A 20,190-nucleotide genomic window follows, 5' to 3' on the forward strand; every position below is an offset into this window, starting at 1 on the left:
ACTCGGGAGCTACTGCCGAGACATCTTTGAGGGGGGTGTCTCGTGATAGAGTTAGGACTACCCTATATAGCCAAAGAGACGACACTTTGCAGAACCACGACGATCCAGCCTCTGAAGACAGTGAAAGTCTCGGCCGCTTAGATCCACTGCCGGGCCCTTTATCTAGTCAGCTATCCAACAGCACCCCAGTCCACGACGATCTTATTGATAGATGGGGAACTTTCCGCGGGTCGACGTTTGTGATTATCCGATCTAGACCACGTCAATCGGCTATGTATAGATTTAAATATCGCCCTAATTACGAAAATAAGGAAATACGCAATATCTCAGATAAAGAATCTCGCATTTCGTCACTAAGAGACAAGGATAGCTCCGGCAAGAAACACTAGCGGTATTCGCGCGATAACGTCGAGGACATATATAGGGTGACCTCCGAAGTGCGTAATCCGTACAAAGAGTACAAGAACCCTCCCTGTGTTTGGGTGAAGATCAAATAGAAAGGACTGATCGATAGGGACTAGGGGAAGGTAGTTCGCGGCTGCTCTTGGATTCCACAATTAGAGTTTACCCGGTTCTGTAGCGGCAAGCGCGCAACTATAGTCAAAATACACAAGTTTTGGGATAAGCAGGAAAAACGTTATCAAAAGTTTCTAGAGAATGCCGATAGTGGGGTATATAAAGACCGTTCTCCAACTCCTTGTCTACTAGGGCTTTCGTCGAATAGTTCCCACACTCGGCGATCCACCTCACGGCTCTAAACACCGGAGAATCGCCCCGAAGATCCCGGCCGGCATCAAACTCGGACACTATCGCGCTAGAGTGTCCCTCGAAGTTCCTAGGTCAATCAGACGGATTCTCACGGGTCCAGTAACTACGAGGGTCTTTCCCTATCCAGAGAGACCACTGCTGCTCCGAGTTCCTATATCCAAAAAGTAACAAACGAACCCGGAGCCGAGTCCCAGGAAAGTCGTTTTGTACAGACATAGGAAGAGTTTGTGACAGAAATAGCACAGGAAGAGAATTGGCAGGAACTAGATAAGAACGATAGAATAACAAAAAGGGCCATAGCGAAGGGTTCATATTATATCTACTATAAGACAGTTGCAAGAACCAGAAAAGCGTCTCCGACCGAGCGTGCCCCCGTGACGGGAGCCCCGCAAATCCCTGTGCATTGAAAAAAGAGCCTACGCGCTGTGCTAGAGATCTAATAAGTCGATTACTTTTTCTGAGCAAACTTTTGCTTTCAGTTTTGATTCTGTCGCTTTTGTGCACAATAGATAGTTTAGCTAGATTGACCTAATACGTATATGTTACAAGTGATTAGAAGATCTACTCTGATTGATGAATCCGATGTCAAGTGATACGTAAGTTTTTTGGGAGGAAATCTGCGCCGCAAAGCGCGCTTTACCCAAATCAAGGAATAGGCATGATAAACGTAGGAATATTGAGATGGTAGCGAGGGTGGATTTACGCCGCAAGGAGTATTTCGAGCAAACATCAGAGCACAAAGTCGTGAAGTTGTGAGTGATGAAATGGTGAAGTGGTGAAGTGGTGAAGTGGTGAAGTGGTGAAGTGGTGAAGTGGTGAAGTGGTGAAGTGGTGAAGTGGTGAAGTGGTGAAGTGGTGAAGTGGTGAAGTGGTGAAGTGGTGAAGTGGTGAAGTGGTGAAGTGGTGAAGTGGTGAAGTGGTGAAGTGGTGAAGTGGTGAAGTGGTGAAGTGGTGAAGTGGTGAAGTGGTGAAGTGGTGAAGTGGTGAAGTGGTGAAGTGGTGAAGTGGTGAAGTGGTGAAGTGGTGAAGTGGTGAAGTGGTGAAGTGGTGAAGTGGTGAAGTGGTGAAGTGGTGAAGTGGTGAAGTGGTGAAATGGTGAAAGTACGCAACTCCCTGATAGTAAATCGATATTCCAAGGTGTTAGTGCTAGGGGATTTTCAAATTGCTGCTTTATGTCCCTGATAACAAGGGCAGAACCTCTCATAGTCAAGCTCGTGGCTCGAACGTGTAATAGTATCTCTTCATGTTCGATATATACATTCAAATATCGTAGTAACGTTAAGTCACAGTCTTGGAGGATCTTACATAGCTTAGTAGTACCGCACTACAGACAATTTCGAAATCGGTTTCCCCTCCACACACGCGCTTTCTTTCTAGACGCCCCGGAACCCGCTAACGGTCTGGACCTAAATCGTTTAAGTTCACAAGGTCCTGTCCAGCCAATCACGCAGCTAGACTCTGCTCAAAGTGGCCTAGCTTCTACTATATCCGGCTTGGAACTATCGAGGTGGGAAAGAAAAAACCGCGTACTTGGTCATGGTATGACCCGTACTATTCCCTCTGGAAATAGCTGACGGGTTTTAGGATACAAAAGTTCCTAGGAACCTTTATTGATTTTCGAAGAAGGATTGGCTGCTCGAGATGAGGCATTTATCTCCGAAATAGATTGTTTTTGGTGGACTTTCAATAGACGAGAGCAAAGCAAAATATAAAATCATCATCAAGTTTTGAGAAATCCAAACACGTGTTCGTAAGTGTTCATTGTGTGTTGATATTAAACAATATTGAATCCTTGCGCATTGTATTCTTAAAGATCCTAGGAATCTGGGGGCGTAATTTGAGCTCAGGTTGTTTCAGGTTGCCTCCTAGGAGCCAGAGGTTAAAGCCATCCCTGGATCCGCCTCTGCTTAACGGACCGTTGCCGAATTTGCAGTATATAATCCTTTATTCGCAATTAGTTGCGGTCTTTCTGACAACATGTTTCGTTTTCTTTCGTTATCTCTTTAATCGGAGTCACATCTCATCAGATCACATCGACAATGCTCCTTCGACTACCCCTCGAACTATTATTTCGTGTGGCAGACTATCTCCAGTCATCATCTGCTATTTTTGCACTAACTGGGTTGAACAGGTATTCGAAGGCTGTGTTCATACCAATACTACTGCGTTTCAACGTCTCTCACCAGGAAAGCTCAGCTTTGATCTCGGCCAGTCAGCAGAATATACCGCAATTAGTCGCAAGCTTGCTGTCAGATCATTCTGGAAATGTGGACACGTCGGACGCACGATTTCGCACTCCAATTTATCACGCAATCCGAGCAAGCCACGGTGAGGTTGTCAAATTGTTGTTGGGACATGGTGCGGATATTGACTGGCTCAGAATAAGCAAAGACATATTGTACGTAATCTTGCTCAGCTGCGGCTCCCGCCGCACAGATTCAGGGGCATTGGACGAGGACCTGGAATACCCATCTATCATACACGAATCAATCAACTTTTGCTTTGGCATAAATACTGTCCACTTAACTGTGTACACAGTGCCTAGCTGGTGATACCAACAGCATTAATTTGATCAGATCGCCGATTCTACAACAAACGCAAACCAGAGCAAATCAAGCTTAGAAAATTCAATATCAAACTGCGCTTATCCTCTCCCGTTGATATTATCAACCGCCTCCTAGGAGAGGACGATAGAACAAATTAATCCAATTTAAACGACTCTTTATATAGAGATATGACACTCAAGGTACGCTTTCCTACCGTTCGACTAGAAGAAATGCAACATGATCAGTAGATATAAATATGATACCTTCTTTCACCAACTATTTGTGCAAACACATCACTTCCCTCAAAGCGTCATGAATATGATTGTATTCTAACGGCAGCAACAATTAGGGAGGTGGGGAACTCCTGTGTACAACGCGCTTGATTTTACATTCGAAGTAATCATTCCTATAGAATGATCGGACAAAGGCGCAGAAGGCACAACTTCCGTTGGTAGACCGAAATGAAGGGTTGGAATACCCACGCACGGGGGCTCGTTCTCATCAGCAAGATTGATCACATGAGGTGGAATCTCAACAAACTTCCCGGGTTCTGGGAAACGAATAGCCACCATCTCTCTAGTTTTGCAGCCGTTGATATTGGCGATAAACATGGGCGGGAACAAGGCTTCAGGCTTCTCAAGCACCACAGGCTGGTCGTTGCCAATTACAGTAATCGGCGCACAGTTCATGTACATTTCTCGATTGCCGATACGATTGAACCATGTCCAAGCCAATGTATATTTTCCAGGTTCAATCCCTTCAGGTATCCTGAAGGGAAGATGGAGGAATTGTCGGAATCGGCGCCCCCAACAAGCTGTCCGGCTACATTTGCGGGGCACCCTCCCTCGAACGACTTAATAACTTTCCACTCAGAATCTTTTGTCGGAACACGATCCTTGGTAAGACTGATTTGGCACGAGCCGCCTCCATGGGTTATGCTTCCTTTGAGTTTCAGTACCTGATCGTCCCCGATGCGGTAGGTTGCTTCTCCAGAGATTTCAAATGCATTTGGACGTAGCTTACAGGGGAAGTCACTTCCATCTGCAGCAAGAGGCGAGTTGTTGAGAGTATCTTTCCCGTAGGGTTCTGGCTCCATTACTAGCAAATGGGCATTGGCCCAAAGAACAACCACCCCGAGTGTGAGATAGTGTTTAATGATCATGGGGGAATATGAAGACGCTGGGAGCTTCGAGCAAAGATTTTCCCAGTTTTGTGAGAGTGAAAGCACTGGAGGTAGAACCTTGCCTCGATTATATAGGATCTCACTGTAATCCAGTGGATGTCGGAGCGGGACATTCTCCATCAAAGAGAAAAACTTTTCAAGCCATCATTTGTCTAATTCTGAAGGTCAATCAATATTGAGATCATGTACAGTATTCAACTATTCGAACTACATGCGTATTAACCTGTTGACTTCTTTGGTTCAACGCCGGGTAAGTTGATGAAACGGTGAACAAAAAGCTGTTAATACAGATTGCATGACAGGCTAGCTGAGACACGTTGAGCAAAGTTTATCAACGCATGCCCGAATGAAATCTCGAAATATTGAGCTTTATGAAAGAAACTATGATCTATGGCAAATATCGATCTTTAAACGGTGTTCTTCTCAACCGTCTAGCTACAGAAGATACGCCTGTAGAAAGTATGGTGGCATCCTCACGATCCAGTTGCAAGTTATTTCCAAATTTAAGCACATAAGAACCTTCTGTGAATGTCCTCTTGATTACATCTACCGTGGATTTGCTATCATAATGAACGTCAATTTCAAGTCAAAGACCGTTTCCACACCCTCTATTGATCAAAAGACACGGAGAAGAAGAAACACGCTCTTCAGGAAAGCTACTGAGTACTGCTCAGAATGCTTTGCAGATATCCAAATGATTATTCGATTGAAGAAAACCGGAGAAGTTTACATTCTGACATCGAAGTCGAAAGGCTGGCCACTTTCCGAGACCCAATTGGTATGAATACTATATTCACTCTTCTTACAGACTTATTGCATTCTCACTAATAATATCACAGGAAAGCTATTACCCAATGCCCAAGGTGCAATTCATCAACACGGAGTCGTGAATGTGGCAGAACATTCTCAATTTCTGATCTTTGCCTTGTTTTTGTACAACCTTTTTGCTCAAACATGGGATCTCTGTCTAGCTTCTTCTTTCCCATTGAGCATACCTAACTGCTTGATTGTTCCAAGCCTCTGCAATTTTTCGACTGGCCAAACTGCGGCCCATCATTTTTATAATTTCGGTCCTTGTGACCCAGCTGCAACCACCTGGACACAGCGCGTGATCTGTGGGCTCTATCTCCGTCCACTCGATTTTGAGATAAGTCCTTGGTGCTCGTTGGTGGAAATTCTCGGTTAAATCTCCCATAGAAACAACACCGACAATGTTTTTGATGTTCTTCCATCCATACTTGCGGCGCTTAAATCCGCGTGAATCGAGAACCTTTATGTTGGGGATTCGACTTTGAGGGTCTGAAACATCTTGCAGCGCCGTAACATGAATGCACCACGTAGGATGTACAACGTACGTACACATATCGATTGGACCGAGGCGTACAATGAGCACGATAGCTCTTCCGACAAGAAACCATGCATCGGTTCGTCGATATTCATCCCTTGAACATACACAGGCCAGACGAGTGAGAAGCCTGTCGTCGCTCTCTCGCCGTTCCCATGTTCTCTGAGGACTAGACTCTGTTGAAAATCGGTGTGCGATCTCAATATGTTGGTTATCCGGATCGATGTCTCCGACGCGCTGTGTAGGATTACCTGGGACTGGTTCGGAAGGCTCCGTTTGACTGTCCAGGAGCTCAGACGTATGTAAATGGGAAAGGTAATGTTCCGTTTCCAGACCCACGTCTCGAGGATCCGCACCACACTGCACCAGAATCGGGCAGAATTCCTTTGAGGTGTTGAAAGCATGTAGAAGTGCTTGATTAAGCTGTGGTTGGCTTGCCAAACGTCCTAGTTGCCGCAGTAAATCATGTTTTTTCCGGCTCTTCCCGATCATGATGTACTCTAGCGCAGATTGACCAAAGGAGTTACGGATGGCAATATCGGCGCCGCAGTCCATCAAATATAAAATGATTTCCTCATCGCCTTGATAGCACGCGTCCATGAGAGGCGTGGAGAAGCGATCTCTGCGATTGATATCAGCCCCGACACGGACGAGGGCTTGTACAATGGGCAAGGAAGCCTTTAATATTGCATAAGACAGTGCAGTATTGTCACACTCATCACGCTGATCTATGTGAATCAATTCTTTTGATTCTTTCATGTTCTGAAGAACTTTGCAGATGGTTTCAACAGTTTTCGTATCCTGCTTCATAACAGCGATGTGCAAGGGGGTCATTTTCATGCTATTTGTGTCGAAAATTGCGCATGGGCAGCTTCTCAAGTAATGATCGATCGCTTCATGGTGGTCACGAGTGAGCCAACTTTGCAGTATTGGCCAATTGCATTCTGCACAGTCACGAACAGTCACTCGGAACACATCTTCGGGTAACAGATTTCTTGCGTGGACTGCCATGAGCGTATCGATATCTCGAAGTATTGGCGGTTCACTGGAGATGGCACGCTGGATTATGCATTGTAGCCACCTTTTCGGCCATGGATAGCGCATGAACAGTTTTGTGAGAGTCTCAAGGTTCTCAAGGCTTGGTCCGACTTCATGCTTGAGGAAATCCGTAGATGCCAAGAAAAAATCCCATCGACAGAATACGAAAGAGATAACATCTTTCACGGGGAGATAGTCTAAGATATCGTAGTTCGGCAGGAAGCGACAAGATGTGTGCTCTTGAAGAGTCTTTGGCCCTGCCTTGCGCTGTACTGCTACCACATTCACTCGGCGAGAACATGGCACCCTCACCGTCTTTGTGAATGGAAGAGACGGTTGATAAATCCATAAACTTCAGAAAGAATTATGAAAGATCTTCGGGGGAGCTGAATGTTATAAATATTATGAGCCAGCAAAAGCGCAAATATTGTTGATCGTCCGCAGAGTAGGGAGGCATTCCTGGCAGCTAAAACCGGAAACTTTACCTCAGATATCTATCTAACATGGACTCAACTTGACGCAAATAATTAACCCCAATCTTGAAGGTAAACAAATGGTTTCCTTTCCTTTTTCATCTAGCTCATGGCTCTTCAATCGACAGCTGGCGATAGCGGTACGTAAGACGAGGTCTTTTTTAAAAAAAGTAAAATATGTTGAAGCAAAAAATGTATCGATCAATGGCTGATCACTACTTTGATGTTAAGTCGTAGTGCTGAAAGTTAACTTACACAGCATCACAAATATACGGGTGATGTAACAATCTATTTCATGTACGGCCATGAGAGAATATTTTTCCTCGAAATGCTCAGGGTGTGCCTAGGGTGTGCTCGGGGTGTGCTCGGGGTGTGCTCGGGGTGTGCTCGGGGTGTGCTCGGGGTGTGCTGAGGGTGTGCTGAGGGTGTGCTGAGGGTGTGCTGAGGGTGTGCTGAGGGTGTGCTGAGGGTGTGCTGAGGGTGTGCTGAGGGTGTGCTGAGGGTGTGCTGAGGGTGTGCTCGGGCTGTGCTCGGGCTGTGCTCGGGCTGTGTCTGGGGGTGTGTCTGGGGTGTGTCTGGGGTGTGTCCTGGGTGTGCCTAGGGTGTGCTCATGGTATGAATTGTCTTAAGGCGTGAAGTTTTTCGTGCGCAATGTTGTTGCTAAAATCCCCGAGAACACCCGGAGCCATGAAGGGTGTGAAGCTTTGAGCCACGCCGTTCTGGTCGACAATTATAACATAACTAGTCAATGCGGAGCCTCGTAATGGCAATCAATACCGATGTTCATATGACATTCAGTTGATGCTGCTACAATTTGAATCAAATTTGGAACCCTGCATTAGGTTTTTCTAACACAAAATAGATTTGACTCATCTGTGTTCTTTACACGGCTTGCGGTGGAAAGTTACGCAACTAATAACTCTGGACCTGGTATTCAAAAGACACTGCTATGAAATATTTGCTCTCTCTTCAGACTCCGAAATGTAGTCCAACAATTACCTTCTCTCAACGTGTCAAGTACCTCCAAGAAAGTACACCGTACCTTCGAAGTGAACATATACGATCGATTCCAAAGAGCACATGCCGAATGGGAGCGGGAAGCCAGCACAGTGGAGATCAACCACCAATTTGAGAGTCATAAAGGTAGTTCTCAGGATTGCAAGAAGTGTGAAGTACCGGATGAACCGCTGAGAAAAGACTACTTTCCTGAAGAGCCTCGCAGTAGCCTATTGAGTGAAGTTCTGGCCTCCGTGATTGGCGTGGGAAACTTGGATGGAGTAGGTGGTGATTCAAATGCTCGCCGTCTCAAGAAGATTCGGCGCAGCTAGTGCTATAATTTGCCGGTCATATTATTGCTTTGATTTTATTACTACAAGTCGTTATTAAATATCTTGGCTACGAGTGGTCATTGTGGACTTTTCTCAAAATCAAGAAGTATGCGATCAAATATCAGTATGCTGTTCACGCGTGGCCTCGCTTTGCAAGACATATTTAACCAAGAAACGTCTAATATTTATGGGAGGGGCAGGCCCAGAGCTGGTAGGGGTAAGCAGGAGACAATTCCATGCACTCTTTGCGCGTGGTTCAGGAGTCCTGATTTGGACAACAGCTTTTCCCCGCAAATGTTGCACTCACAATGCATGTCATTTGGGAACGGCTTGATATGCTGGTTGACGAAGTGTCGGCTGAGGGACCCAGGGTTCTTGTACGTTTGCAGCCGTTTGCTTTCTGGCAGTTTAGCCTTACCAAGACATATAAAGCATATCGTTGGTCTCTCTTCTCGAGATTTGACGCAAACAGAAGCGATGGCTTGAGAAAACCTATCGTCACTCTCATCTGAAGGGGTAGACTTTTGTCTCTTAGGCAGGGGAGAAGCAGGTGGCGTATCAACAGCATCGACAGAGCGTTTTTGCGACGCACCAGGCCGCGAGGGAGCACCCTCTTCCGCATCACAGACTGCAATCACTGCATTGATTGCAGCGATGCGGCGTTCGTATTCTTTCGTGACCGTTGTACCCGGCATAGTCAGGATACTGTCAATGAGCGTCATATGCTGCGGTGTCATGTAGCCAGTTCGCTGCAATGCACCCATGACTTCTTCGTCGACAACCTTTCCAGAAAGTTGCCGCTCGCTGTCGATTACTGGCTGCTCATTCTTGTACCGCTCCAGGTTCTCACGAATCAAGCGGTGCTTTTGCCGCCTCTTCTCGTTTCGTAGTTGCTTCACTGCGCGGTCATACTGCTCGTCTGCATGATCGAATTTTTGACGTAACTTTTTCAAGCTTTTCTCCTGAGCCTTCCTCCGCTTGCGGGCGGTTTTGGAAAGAGTCGCACTCTGCGGATCATCACCGAACTCTCCTTGAAATGCGGCCTCTGCATCTTCATAGGTGCGCATCTTAACGTCACGAATCCGCTTTCTCGCCTGTTTCGTGTCTTCCAGGGCACGCACGCGGGGGATATCGTTGATACAGCTTGAATCCTCAAGCCGGTAGGGCCTGCGAGGGTCGATGGACCGACTCATCGAGCAGGCAAACCGCATGAGTTGTTTCTCAGCGGGCAAGCCCCGGACAATGGCCTGCGCATCTACGTGGATGCCCACACTGTAGTGCCGCACAAAAGTATCAATGCTTGCGTGCTGCAGCATGACGTTCTGCAGTTCATTCGATACATCCGCTGATTGAGAGGACGGCATTAGCCCAAAATTCTCTTAATGCACTCTTAATGCAGGGTCACTCACGACTATCGTTGAACGCTTTTGCTGCGCCGTATCGGAGGCAATATGGCTTCGCGACTTCCGCAAAGCCAGTAATCTCACCACCTCTTTTCATTCTGTAGCCCAGCCATCCCCGGGTAAGTGGCTTTTCTGGTGCGAATCGAATCCCATCCGCTTCCCGCAAAGCTTGGCAAAACACATGCTGATCCATGATTTCGTCTTTCAGCTTTAATTCCTGTTCACCGAGACCATGTAGGACCCGAAGACGGTACAATTTCTCAGGGCAGTCCAGCACAGGGCTATCGGTGGACAGACTTTTGAATGCGCCAATTCTAAACAGAATACCCAGCAGAAAGACATGAGGACTGAGGACCAACGTGGGATCAAAGATAATTTCCGGAATTGGAAACGCCTCTCTGGTTGAAAAATGATAAGCAAACGGAAGCAGAGACGTATGTAACTGAACGGGGTAAGGCAAGCGCAAGGAATGGTTTAGCGAGTAGATGTTACTTACGATTCTTTAGCACCAAGAAATGCTTTTGTGAATTCCGGTCTCAGGTAGATGAACAGTCGAGGACGTCCTCCGTTTGGATCCCGAATCAACGTCAATTTGAGATCCCGGAAGCGGAGTTTCAGTAGCGCCCCCGGACGGTTGCCGGTGATAGCGGCCAGCTGGCAGAAAAGGAGGAGTTGTATCCGATACCAGCCACAAGGAAAAGTCATCTCTGTCGTGGACAGGATCACTCGGGCAAACTCAGCTACATCCTCCACAAACATAGTCGCTTTCGGGCGTTTTTTGAGGGACAGTTTCTTCTCCGTCGCAACTATCGCGAGCACCTATGGAACGTCAGTCGCGTACAATTGCCGATATTTATACTCATCAGGATCTCACGTCATGGATCTTAACTTGAATATCTTTGCTGAGGCCATGTCCAACCTCGGCCTTGTAGATCAGATGCCACCACTTCCAGAATGCGTTGAGTGAGCTTTTGGTTTTCAGCCCCGGGGTCCGACGTCCATCCTTTCCCCGTCGCTGGTCACACCGCCAGGAAAAGAGAGCCTTAAGGAAGCGGACAGTCTCCTCTGTATCGGAGACCCAGGATAGACATTTCACCGGATCGCGCTTTGCGCCCTCACAGAACCTAGAACAATCAGCGACTTGATTCCCGTACGCGGGAATGCTGCAGGGATGCCTCACCTATCCCAGAAATCTTGCGTCTCATCCAACCTCTCTTGAGTCTTCGGGCTGTACCGTTTCTGTCGGAGCTGGGAGACATCAAGAGCCTCGGCCTCCTGGAGGTAGTATTCTGGTGAAAGCTGCTCCTTTTCATCTTCCAGTGCCAGTTCATCTTCGAGCTCATCGTCCGATTCACTGTCAGGGTCTGACTCCGATTCGCTGCTATCGTCGAAAACGCTAGGTGCGGTGGAAGAATCAGAGTCGGACGCGCTGTCCGAGAAAATCTCGGGCAGGCCTGAGGTAGTATCGCTCTCATCGTCGGACGGAATAGGACAAGGAGGAGAAGGCATGGTAGCGGAACGCCGTGTGCGATCGGAGAGGGGCAGAAGGAGCAAGGACGAGTCGAAGCACGAGAGAATGATCGAGGCTGATACGATTTCACCTGGAGCAAACCACCGTTGGAAACCCAAACCGGGGACTAGGGGAGTTGCTGAAGAGCGAGGGAGGACTGTCGGTCGGGGGCCATGGTGGTCGATATTTATGGAAACTTGGGGAAGCAGAACCGTTCAACAGAGGAGCCAAAATCGCCCCCCTGTGCCAGAAGGATGGCGGAGGGTGAGCGAGGATGGGTCGCTGCGGCGGCTGTGGCACGAAGGGACATCAGTCGATCAATGGGGCCAGGCACCAGGCACACCAACGCGAAGCACGGGTGGCAGTAAAAAGGTTGGCCGTGGGCTTTGGCACCCGTGACGCCAAGGCCGCCCACGGTGAGCGAGCGGCCTAAAACGGCGTCAAAAGCGGCCGTTTCTGGCCTCCCACTCACCGTGTCATGCTTATTTGTAGTAATACTTTTCGCTCCTATAGTTAAAGTATTAGTTACGTTTCCTGTCCTCTCTAATAGGGTTTAGGTAATCCTTCGTAATTATATTCTTATTAGTCTAAGGCTTTTAGGACCTTTTATTATCTTAAGTTCTCTTAATTAAATTCTTTTTTCGTAAAAGTTTATCTATAATTTCTGTATACTTTCGCTTTTAATTCGTCTTTAATCGCTATAAGTCTTAGAAGTAATACACAATATTAATTATCTCCTTACTTGTCTCTAGGAGTTTTATAATATAGTAGCGGATATCGTTTTAGAGATCGTACAGAAGTTTCGCGAAGAAGGAAAGGGCTCTCTCTTTTTTAGCTACCTTAAGAAGTAGCGCTGTAAGGTATCTAAGTAGGTATAAAACTCTTATAGGTCCTTATCTTTTAGCTAATAGGCCCTTTTAAGCTAGCCTATTACTTTAGATTAGAGGCTAGCTACGTTTTTAATAAAGGTTAAGGTCTAGTCCTTAAAGTAGGGCTAATCTTCTTTAAGGTTTTAGTTAGTAATTAGTAACTTTTCGTTAATATATCAGTATTATCTCTACTAACAGGTTATATCTATATAGCTTAGTACTCTAAGAATTTAAGTCCGACTATCGTAATAGCGCCTTAAATCTCCTTCGAATTGCTGTTAAAGGTGTCGACATGAGTGGGTGCATAAGCCCCCAAGAGAGTGGGTGCATAAGCCCATGAGAGCTATCGAACTTGACAGAATGCGACGGAACGTCCACGTGACGACGATCTTCAACGATTGACATCAACAACTTGCACACATGACGAAAGAGCTTCAACACTCTATATTTCCTCTGATTTCTATGAGATTCTAGTCTGACGTATTGCCTTGATTTCATGAAGTTATAAATATTGCCTGTTTTCCATAGCTAGTTGAATCAAGTTTAATGATTGTGATGAAATTGGAGCATTCTTCTATCATAAGTTAACTTCCGATTCTGAGCCGAATCGTACGACCTGACTTGACCTATACGATTCTTCGCCAATCGTATACTGATTTGACCAACCGTGCACACTCGCTTGCTTGTGCACGCCGAAGGATTTATGCTGACCTCGTAAATCCGACAAAAGGTCTAGGAGCTATTCTTGTCGTTATTGTAGTAAAGAGTTAAGAGTAAACGTAGGAATATTTTTAAGCTTAATATCCTAACCCTTTCCTAATAATTCGTAAGGGTCCTGATATAGGTTCGACAGAGTTTCGTCTAGGTTTCGTCCTATAAGCTATAATCTGAGCGTTTCGGCTTAGTCTTGTAAATCTTTGAGCCTCTACAGCTTTTCTATAGTAGCTTAAGTAGCTGCGAGGTTGGCATTAAGGTCAGTCAGGGTTAAACCCTAGTCGGTCGTAATTAGGATTTCTTCCGCGATACGGGGAGGGTTCGTGCCCCTTCGGTAGAGGGAGTAGAACGGGTCCTTAGTGCCATTTCTCCTAGGTGATCGAAGAAGAAGAAACAGAAATTGTAAAGATATACTCTATAAGTCAGGATAGAGGCCTGTCAATCAGGTAGGAGAAATAGAGCCAAGTCAATAGTGTAGAAAGGTCAAGAACTGTTTCTTGAGGATCGCAAAACCTCTTCAACATAGGTCAATTTATATACAGTCTCATCACTCAAACAGGAAGGAGATGTATCCTTAATAGGGAAATGGGAGCGGGGTGAAACACGAGGCTTGTGTAACCTCTGTCAAGGGTGTTCCTTGCAGGAGTTCGTACACGTACTGAAGCCGAAGCCCCAGCGAACCTCCACAGAAAGCCTGCCGGCTTATCAGGTCCGGGAAGCCTGATGCACCAACACATGGGGAAGGCCCGCCGGCTTATCAGGCCCGGGAAGCCTGAGGCACCAACACTTGGGAATAACCTCATGCCAGGATATATCATAACACACTTCGTGATTGACTTACTTAGCGCGCACTTCTGGTATATTCTATAAGATACTTAACAGGACCCGAACCCGACGTAAGGCTTTGTATAGTATCGGTACAGTTGCGAGATACTCTTGGAATCCGCAGTTAGAATCAGGCAAGTATAACCCGTGGACATTCTAACTCATAGTGACCAGTCGGCAACGCGTAACACGAAGCCCCAGCGAACCTCTACAGAAAGCCTGCCGGCTTATTAGGTCCGGGAAGCCTGAGGCACCAACACTTAGGAATAACCTCATACCAGGGTATAGCATAACAATTAGTAAGCTCTGCGCGCGCTCTCTTGCGCCTAATTAAGCTTATACAAGAGGATTGCTGCTAAAGAATAAAGCTAGTCTTATCGAAATTGTAGATATTATACGTTTTTATCTGTTTGATTACTAGTTTAAGCGCACTAAACTAGTTTTGCATTATCGCTATAGACGCCGTTGCTCTATCTAAGCTAATATGCTTATTAGTAATCAGGCAGATTTTAGGGTCAATTCGCCTAATAAACGAATAGACCTATTAGTAATTAACTAGCTTAAGCCGAGGAGGAAGGGTTTTAGCGTTAGCTAACCGCGGAAGGATTACTAAGGTTTTTAGTACGGTCGTATCGGGATAATCCCTTTCGTATTAGCGCCAAAGAAGCAGGTTTGCAAGATCCTCGATATCCTTGCCGTTTAGCTTGATATTATAGCGTCTTAGGCTATCAATTATACGTATAATTGCATCCTCTTGAGCTCTAGTAAGCAGGCGTAAGCGGTTCTGGTTGCCAATCTTTGATGGAAGACCGATTAATCGTCGCCGCAGGCGTTGGTAGTTTACGCGATACTCGCGCGTTAATGCAGATAAATTTTGATTTTTACCGCTGGTATAGTCTTCTAGAGCGCGACTGATGCGAGCCTCTTGTTCAGCGTACGAATCGGCCATATTGGTGGTTGGTAAAGAGAGTAAATTGGTGGGAAATTGGAAGATTTTTTCATTGGAAATTGGACCACCCTAACCCGTTAGGGCTCAACCACGTATCGAGGTTACTAATGGATGTGCCTCGGGAACCGGTAGGGGGTGGTCAGTGCCACGGGTACCCTGTAAGTAAACAGGATAGTAGAAGGGTAGATGGGTTCTTGAGGGAGGTAAAACCTCTTCAACATGGAGCAATTTATATACAGTCATATCGCTCAAAACAAGAAGGAGATGTATCCTTGGTAGGGGAATGGGAGCGGGGTGAAACACGACGGTTGTGTAACCTCTACAGGGCCTTCCTTGCATGAGTCCGTACACGTACTGGTGGCGAAGCCCCAACGAACCTCCACCGAAAGCTTGGCGGCTTACCAGGGTTATTGTGGCCTGAGGCACCGGCACTTGTGGATAACCTCTCATGTCAGGTATATCGTAACACGTGAGCAGGCTATACCGTATAGGATGGGATAATAGGAATGATCCAAATAAGATGATATGATAGAAGGGTAAGAGTAAGATAAGATGAAATTAAAGGGTGGTAGGCAGTTTGTGTGATGTGTGTGATATCGTGTGATTGTGATTTTTTATTTTGCGAATATCAAAATCAGTATCAATCCACCACCATCATCATCAGCAACTAGTGAGATGGTATCATTCTATAAAATATATGAACGATTCTGCTCGATAATATACTCAATATGCAAATCACGCAGATGAAAACTAACCCCCACAGCCGAACATAAAGGCTCAAGTTCCGCCTTAAAGTCCGCAAACTGCTCTAACATGGCAGGTAAAGGACGAGGTTTAGCGTTAGATTCCTCAGTCGACTGATGGGTATGCATCCAGTTTCCCTTGACCTCTAAATAAGCCAGGTTTGGACAGCCGTACTTCTGTCCTAAAAACAGGTCTTTGAACGCCTCGACTAGTCCAGTTGTATGTTGCGTCTCAAGACCATCAAGAATGAGTCTTTCCAGCGACAGAGGCAATACATCACTGAATTCCCTCCCTGATGTCTTATTACGGTCACTCCAGCCTCGATCACAGTCTAGTAGATGAGATAACTGCAGCCGAAGTTCCTTCAGCGCACTGAATCCCGCGAATGATCCGACGTATCCATAGTCGTGACTCTGGTGAGCGGTATAATAGTTGGTGCACTCGTCGGTAAGTGTTAACTTCCGCAAGGTCTTCTGATGTCTATTCAATGGCGGGCAGTATCTCGACACGTACATCCCCTCCTGGTCCGCGGAATTCGGGTTATCGGAATGCTCCAAGATAAAAGATTCGAGGCTCTTAGGTGCACCAATCAAATCCGCAAAGCCTCGTCGAGAACAACTGGACTTGAGGTGGATATGAGTGATGTTGGAGTATCGAAGATTTTTAGGCACATAGCTGGCAGCATTGAAAGCTTCATCTTCGGCATAATCGTCATCAGACGTACCACCATCGCATATCACGTGGCCATAAAAGCGGCGTAACGAGGGAAGTCGAAGGATTGGAAGAAAGTGCGATGAGCTAAGGCCACCATCTACCTCAGAACACAAAACTGTGAGATTTCTTAATTTAGACAGAGCAGAGCCCTCTTCGTCGGCGATCTGAGCCATCCACTCGAGAGTGTGGTTTGAAAATTCATAAATCTGCAGGACCAGATTCTCCAGATTAGGCAAGAGTCCTAGAAGCAGAACATTCCATGCGTCATTCTTCTCTCGATTCTGTAGTTCCCAGTCCCATGCGGATAGGTCGTCGGCGGGTCCCAGTGCTGATTTCAGAACCGGCAGGATCACCTGCCGTTCATATCGCACGCCGGAAGTCGGCCGCCAGCCATAGGAGACACGAAACGTGCGCACTTCTTGCGCTAACTCTGGCCTGGATGAGAGTGTGTGCACTAAATGACTTAAATGGCCATTGCGATGCTTTATCAGGTCGAGCGAAGTAAAAACTTTGGGTAACAAAAGTGGATAGAAAGCACGACAACAGGAGGCGAGCCGCAAAGTATCTGTGTGGCTGTCAAAATAGCTTGCTATCGAGAGCAGCAGCTCTGCTGGTAATGTAGGGAGCATCCTTCTTTCTGAAAGGGGGGCTTCTCAGTTGAAAGCCAGTGAACATGGTATTTATGGTTAGTTAGAACAGGATTTTAGAGATTGGCCAGCAGGGCAGCACCAGGCGTCCGATCCTTCGCCAAGCCTCTGCCCTGCAAATTTTCGGTCGCACGTGGATCTGGGGATGTTCGATTCCCCACCAAATATTAACAAGTGGGAACATCTGCTACAGATATTGATATTCGCAAAACACTAACTCCCTATTCGTACCACACGCCAATTTTTCACCCTTTCAGGCAAGGCCCTTGAAATCATATGACCGATCGCCGTAATTAAATCCAAACATCATGCGAGCCTCTCTTATAAGTTCCTCCTCGAGACTTTACAGAGGATAATTAAAGTACCCTAGAACAACTCTCGGCGCCTTGGTAGGGCTGTGCCTAAAGTTCACAACGACTGGATTAAATTTACTAAATATCCATACGGAATGATACACTACGTGTGGTTCCGTGCAGGAAGAATATCCGAAACAACTATCCTCAATCAGCTGCTAACACGATGCGGTATTCCGTGATGAATTCATTATTAACATTGGATATTCTCTCCACTTGGATCTTGCCTGATAATTTAGCTGAATTGGGTAATAAATTTCCACAACTCCCCAGGAGTCCACGATGAGCTAGAACCCGCATCGTTAGGCAGTGGCACATGATCACCGTCAAATGGAATCCACCAGACAGGATGTCCCGATGAGCAGCCTGAATACACGGTTTTGATGTGTGTCCCACTACCAACCGCTGGCTCCGGAGGATTTTGTGCGGTACAATGATTGTCCCGCACAAACGTATCTCGAATGCCACGACCGAGGCCGATGTTGAGCACCGAATCGTGGACTCCATGCTGCGCATAGTAAGCCACTGGCTGAGTGCCTGGACTGCATCCACTGAGATTGGCCCCAGACATCACAGCAACTCCACGGAAGACGTTGGGTCGGGCACACGCAAGTGCATATGACATGGATCCACCATAACTCCATCCCATGGAGTAGACTTGATTTTTGTCGACGCAGAGGTTATTCTCAACATTTGCCACAATTTGGTCGTTGAAGGTGATGTCCTGACCATTGGTGTTGGCCCAACCGTTGTCAATTCCTTGCGGGGCGACGAAAATTGCAGAGTTACTAGATAAGGGCAGTACCCCATAGTAGGATCCTCCTGCAACAGCTTGCATGTCGCCTCCAAGCCAGTGGTAGCCGAAGATGAGCTTGTAAGGCTTGTTTTGATCATAGCCCGAGGGAAGAGTGAGGATGTACTGACGCTGTTGGCCGTTCACAGTGGTAGTATACGTCCCACTGTTCAGCGTCGGGACCCTACCGCATCCCCCGGAGAGATTAGTTGGGAGACTCGTCGTGGTGGTGGTGGTCTTTGTTGTCGTTTCCGATGACGTGGCGACAGCGGTCGTCAAAGTGGTACTTGGCATGCAGTTTCCAGCGAGACACTGGGAATACCATGCATTCTGAGCGCTGCAGCATGCCCCTGCGACGCATTGGGTTGCCCCAGTCCAGCCATTGCCACCACCTGTAGATGTAAATATGAGATTACACGATCAAAGAAGTTGATGAAAAGCTGGGATCACTCACATTGGCCATAGAGGGTTTGTTGAGCTAGCGCAGGGGTGGCTATGAAAAGGAATCCTCCCACCCAACTGTTTCCCGTAAACTTCATTGTATCTCTATAAAGTAGTCTGTCCTGGTATTGTGCAAGAGGGAATGAATGTCAAGAAGAAGTTGGGGAAAATACTCTGTCTTATTTATGGCCACAAAAGTTTGAGGGCGATTGACTTTATACTTGATCTTTCTCATCACACTTGGCAATTAAAATAACGGCTAAAGGGAATGTCTTAGAACTCTCTGTATATCTTTTTGCTCTTGCATCTTTGTCGCTCACGGTAGGCTCCATTCTAAGTCGGCTGAATATGTGTTCCTGCTCGGAATACTCAGTCTTAATTCCGGCGGGGCATACAATCGGACTAGAAGCCACAAATCACTTCGTGAAACATGTATGGATATTTTGAACAAGGATTAGTATCTCCTCTTCGTGTTCGGCAATACAGATAATGACTGAACTGCCGCGTCAAAACTTTCTGCAAGCTACAGCCAGTCAGCTAACCAATTCTGCAGCTCGGGCCGAAACGCCACAGGGGAAGAGGGGGGGGGGGGGGGTTTCAACTAAGTGCAACGCTACGAAGACCACTGTCAGATTTGTTCAGGGGGTGGGGGTCATCGTGATTAGTTAGATTAGCCTCTACCAAGGATTTAGTCCTGTTTACCACTGTTCCGGGAAAAAGGACTTGTTCGAAAAATTATCCATTTCCACGTATCGGTTTCACCACTTGGAGTTCGATATGGAAATATGCTTAAACTATATCTATAAGCCACGGACCAAATACTCCGTGGCTCCGGGTAGAACTAACTAGTGCAACGGCTGCGTAGTCCATTTTGGTTTGACTCGTATATGCGATGTCAGACCCATTTGCAAAGAAGCCGAAGCTCATCTAGATGTAGCTTCCACTTTCATCAACGGCTGATGCGTAGAAGATAGGCTGTGGCTGTGAACCATGTGAGTGAAGCCTTGGACTGACGTCCATCCGGACTTGGGAGTGCGTGGGAAGTAAGTTATCTTAAATTCTAAGTCAATCGAGGCACACATTCAGGGCACAATCTGGCAGCGAATTAACCTACATTAGCCAGAAAGAATTACCCACCGGACTATTGCCTCTCTGGAAATAATATTGAAATGGTCTCCACGTCAATTGAATCATCCTACTTCTCTCTCTAGATTACCACATCTTGTAGAATACCTAAGAACTTGTGGAGCTGAATCTTAAGAGTAGGCCTCGGTGTCCACACAGGGTATCAATGAAGCAACCAATTGGAGTGATTATTGAAAACCTTTCCGGGAGATCGACATCATGAGCGTCTCTGCTTGGCCGAGCGCTGTGCGGAGAACCCTGAATGCCAAGAATGTGGAATGCAACGGTCATTGTTCCGCGCTTTTCGCGAAAGATGTCAGCTGCTCTCGCAAATATAAGGGTCTCGGGGGCCGAGCGTTTGCCTTGCCTGCTCTTCACAATCCATTACTGCATGACCCGGCTAAATGAATATAGACGAGGCC

At 46.6% G+C, this 20,190-nt stretch overlaps 5 protein-coding genes across 5 annotated transcripts; 1 reads left to right on the forward strand and 4 right to left on the reverse strand.

Moving 5' to 3' along the window:
- Window positions 1-5,065: 5,065 nt before the first annotated feature.
- Window positions 5,066-5,387, forward strand: N7473_004489 (uncharacterized protein; the record flags this gene model as incomplete). The annotated part of the gene is made up of 2 exons (XM_057150429.1): window positions 5,066-5,275; window positions 5,337-5,387. 2 exons carry the CDS (start codon window positions 5,066-5,068, stop codon window positions 5,385-5,387), a joined length of 261 nt encoding a protein of 86 aa, XP_057010539.1.
- A 77-nt stretch (window positions 5,388-5,464) lies between these two features.
- N7473_004490 (ankyrin repeat domain-containing protein) lies at window positions 5,465-6,676 on the reverse strand (the record flags this gene model as incomplete). The annotated part of the gene is made up of 1 exon (XM_057150430.1): window positions 5,465-6,676. The coding sequence occupies one exon, from the start codon at window positions 6,674-6,676 to the stop codon at window positions 5,465-5,467; it is 1,212 nt and encodes a 403-aa protein (XP_057010540.1).
- Window positions 6,677-8,682: 2,006 nt separating this feature from the next.
- On the reverse strand, window positions 8,683-11,879 carry N7473_004491 (DUF3435 domain-containing protein). Its single transcript, XM_057150431.1, has 5 exons — window positions 11,265-11,879; window positions 10,959-11,208; window positions 10,581-10,903; window positions 10,091-10,482; window positions 8,683-10,026 (listed from the first exon to the last, which is right to left on the reverse strand). The coding sequence occupies exons 1-5, from the start codon at window positions 11,591-11,593 to the stop codon at window positions 8,867-8,869; spliced, it is 2,454 nt and encodes an 817-aa protein (XP_057010541.1). The 5' UTR covers window positions 11,594-11,879; the 3' UTR covers window positions 8,683-8,866.
- A 3,758-nt stretch (window positions 11,880-15,637) lies between these two features.
- N7473_004492 (uncharacterized protein) lies at window positions 15,638-17,038 on the reverse strand (the record flags this gene model as incomplete). The annotated part of the gene is made up of 1 exon (XM_057150432.1): window positions 15,638-17,038. The coding sequence occupies one exon, from the start codon at window positions 17,036-17,038 to the stop codon at window positions 15,638-15,640; it is 1,401 nt and encodes a 466-aa protein (XP_057010542.1).
- Window positions 17,039-17,644: 606 nt separating this feature from the next.
- On the reverse strand, window positions 17,645-18,741 carry N7473_004493 (uncharacterized protein; the record flags this gene model as incomplete). The annotated part of the gene is made up of 2 exons (XM_057150433.1): window positions 17,645-18,594; window positions 18,657-18,741. The coding sequence occupies 2 exons, from the start codon at window positions 18,739-18,741 to the stop codon at window positions 17,645-17,647; spliced, it is 1,035 nt and encodes a 344-aa protein (XP_057010543.1).
- Window positions 18,742-20,190: the final 1,449 nt, after the last annotated feature.

The sequence above is a fragment of the Penicillium subrubescens genome (genome assembly GCF_028828155.1).
Source record: "Penicillium subrubescens strain IBT 31985 chromosome Unknown utg000003l_segment0_segment0, whole genome shotgun sequence".
Taxonomy (NCBI): domain Eukaryota; kingdom Fungi; phylum Ascomycota; class Eurotiomycetes; order Eurotiales; family Aspergillaceae; genus Penicillium; species Penicillium subrubescens.

Bases quoted from the DNA above. Each gene is read 5' to 3' on its own strand.
- N7473_004491 (XM_057150431.1), bottom strand. From the start codon at position 11,593: ATGCCTTCTCCTCCTTGTCCTATTCCGTCCGACGATGAGAGCGATACT. The intron at 11,209-11,264 runs GTGAGGCATCCC...TGATTGTTCTAG, and splicing joins ACGCAAGATTTCTGGGATAG to GTTCTGTGAGGGCGCAAAGC. The intron at 10,904-10,958 runs GTGAGATCCTGA...GACGTTCCATAG, and splicing joins TTCAAGTTAAGATCCATGAC to GTGCTCGCGATAGTTGCGAC.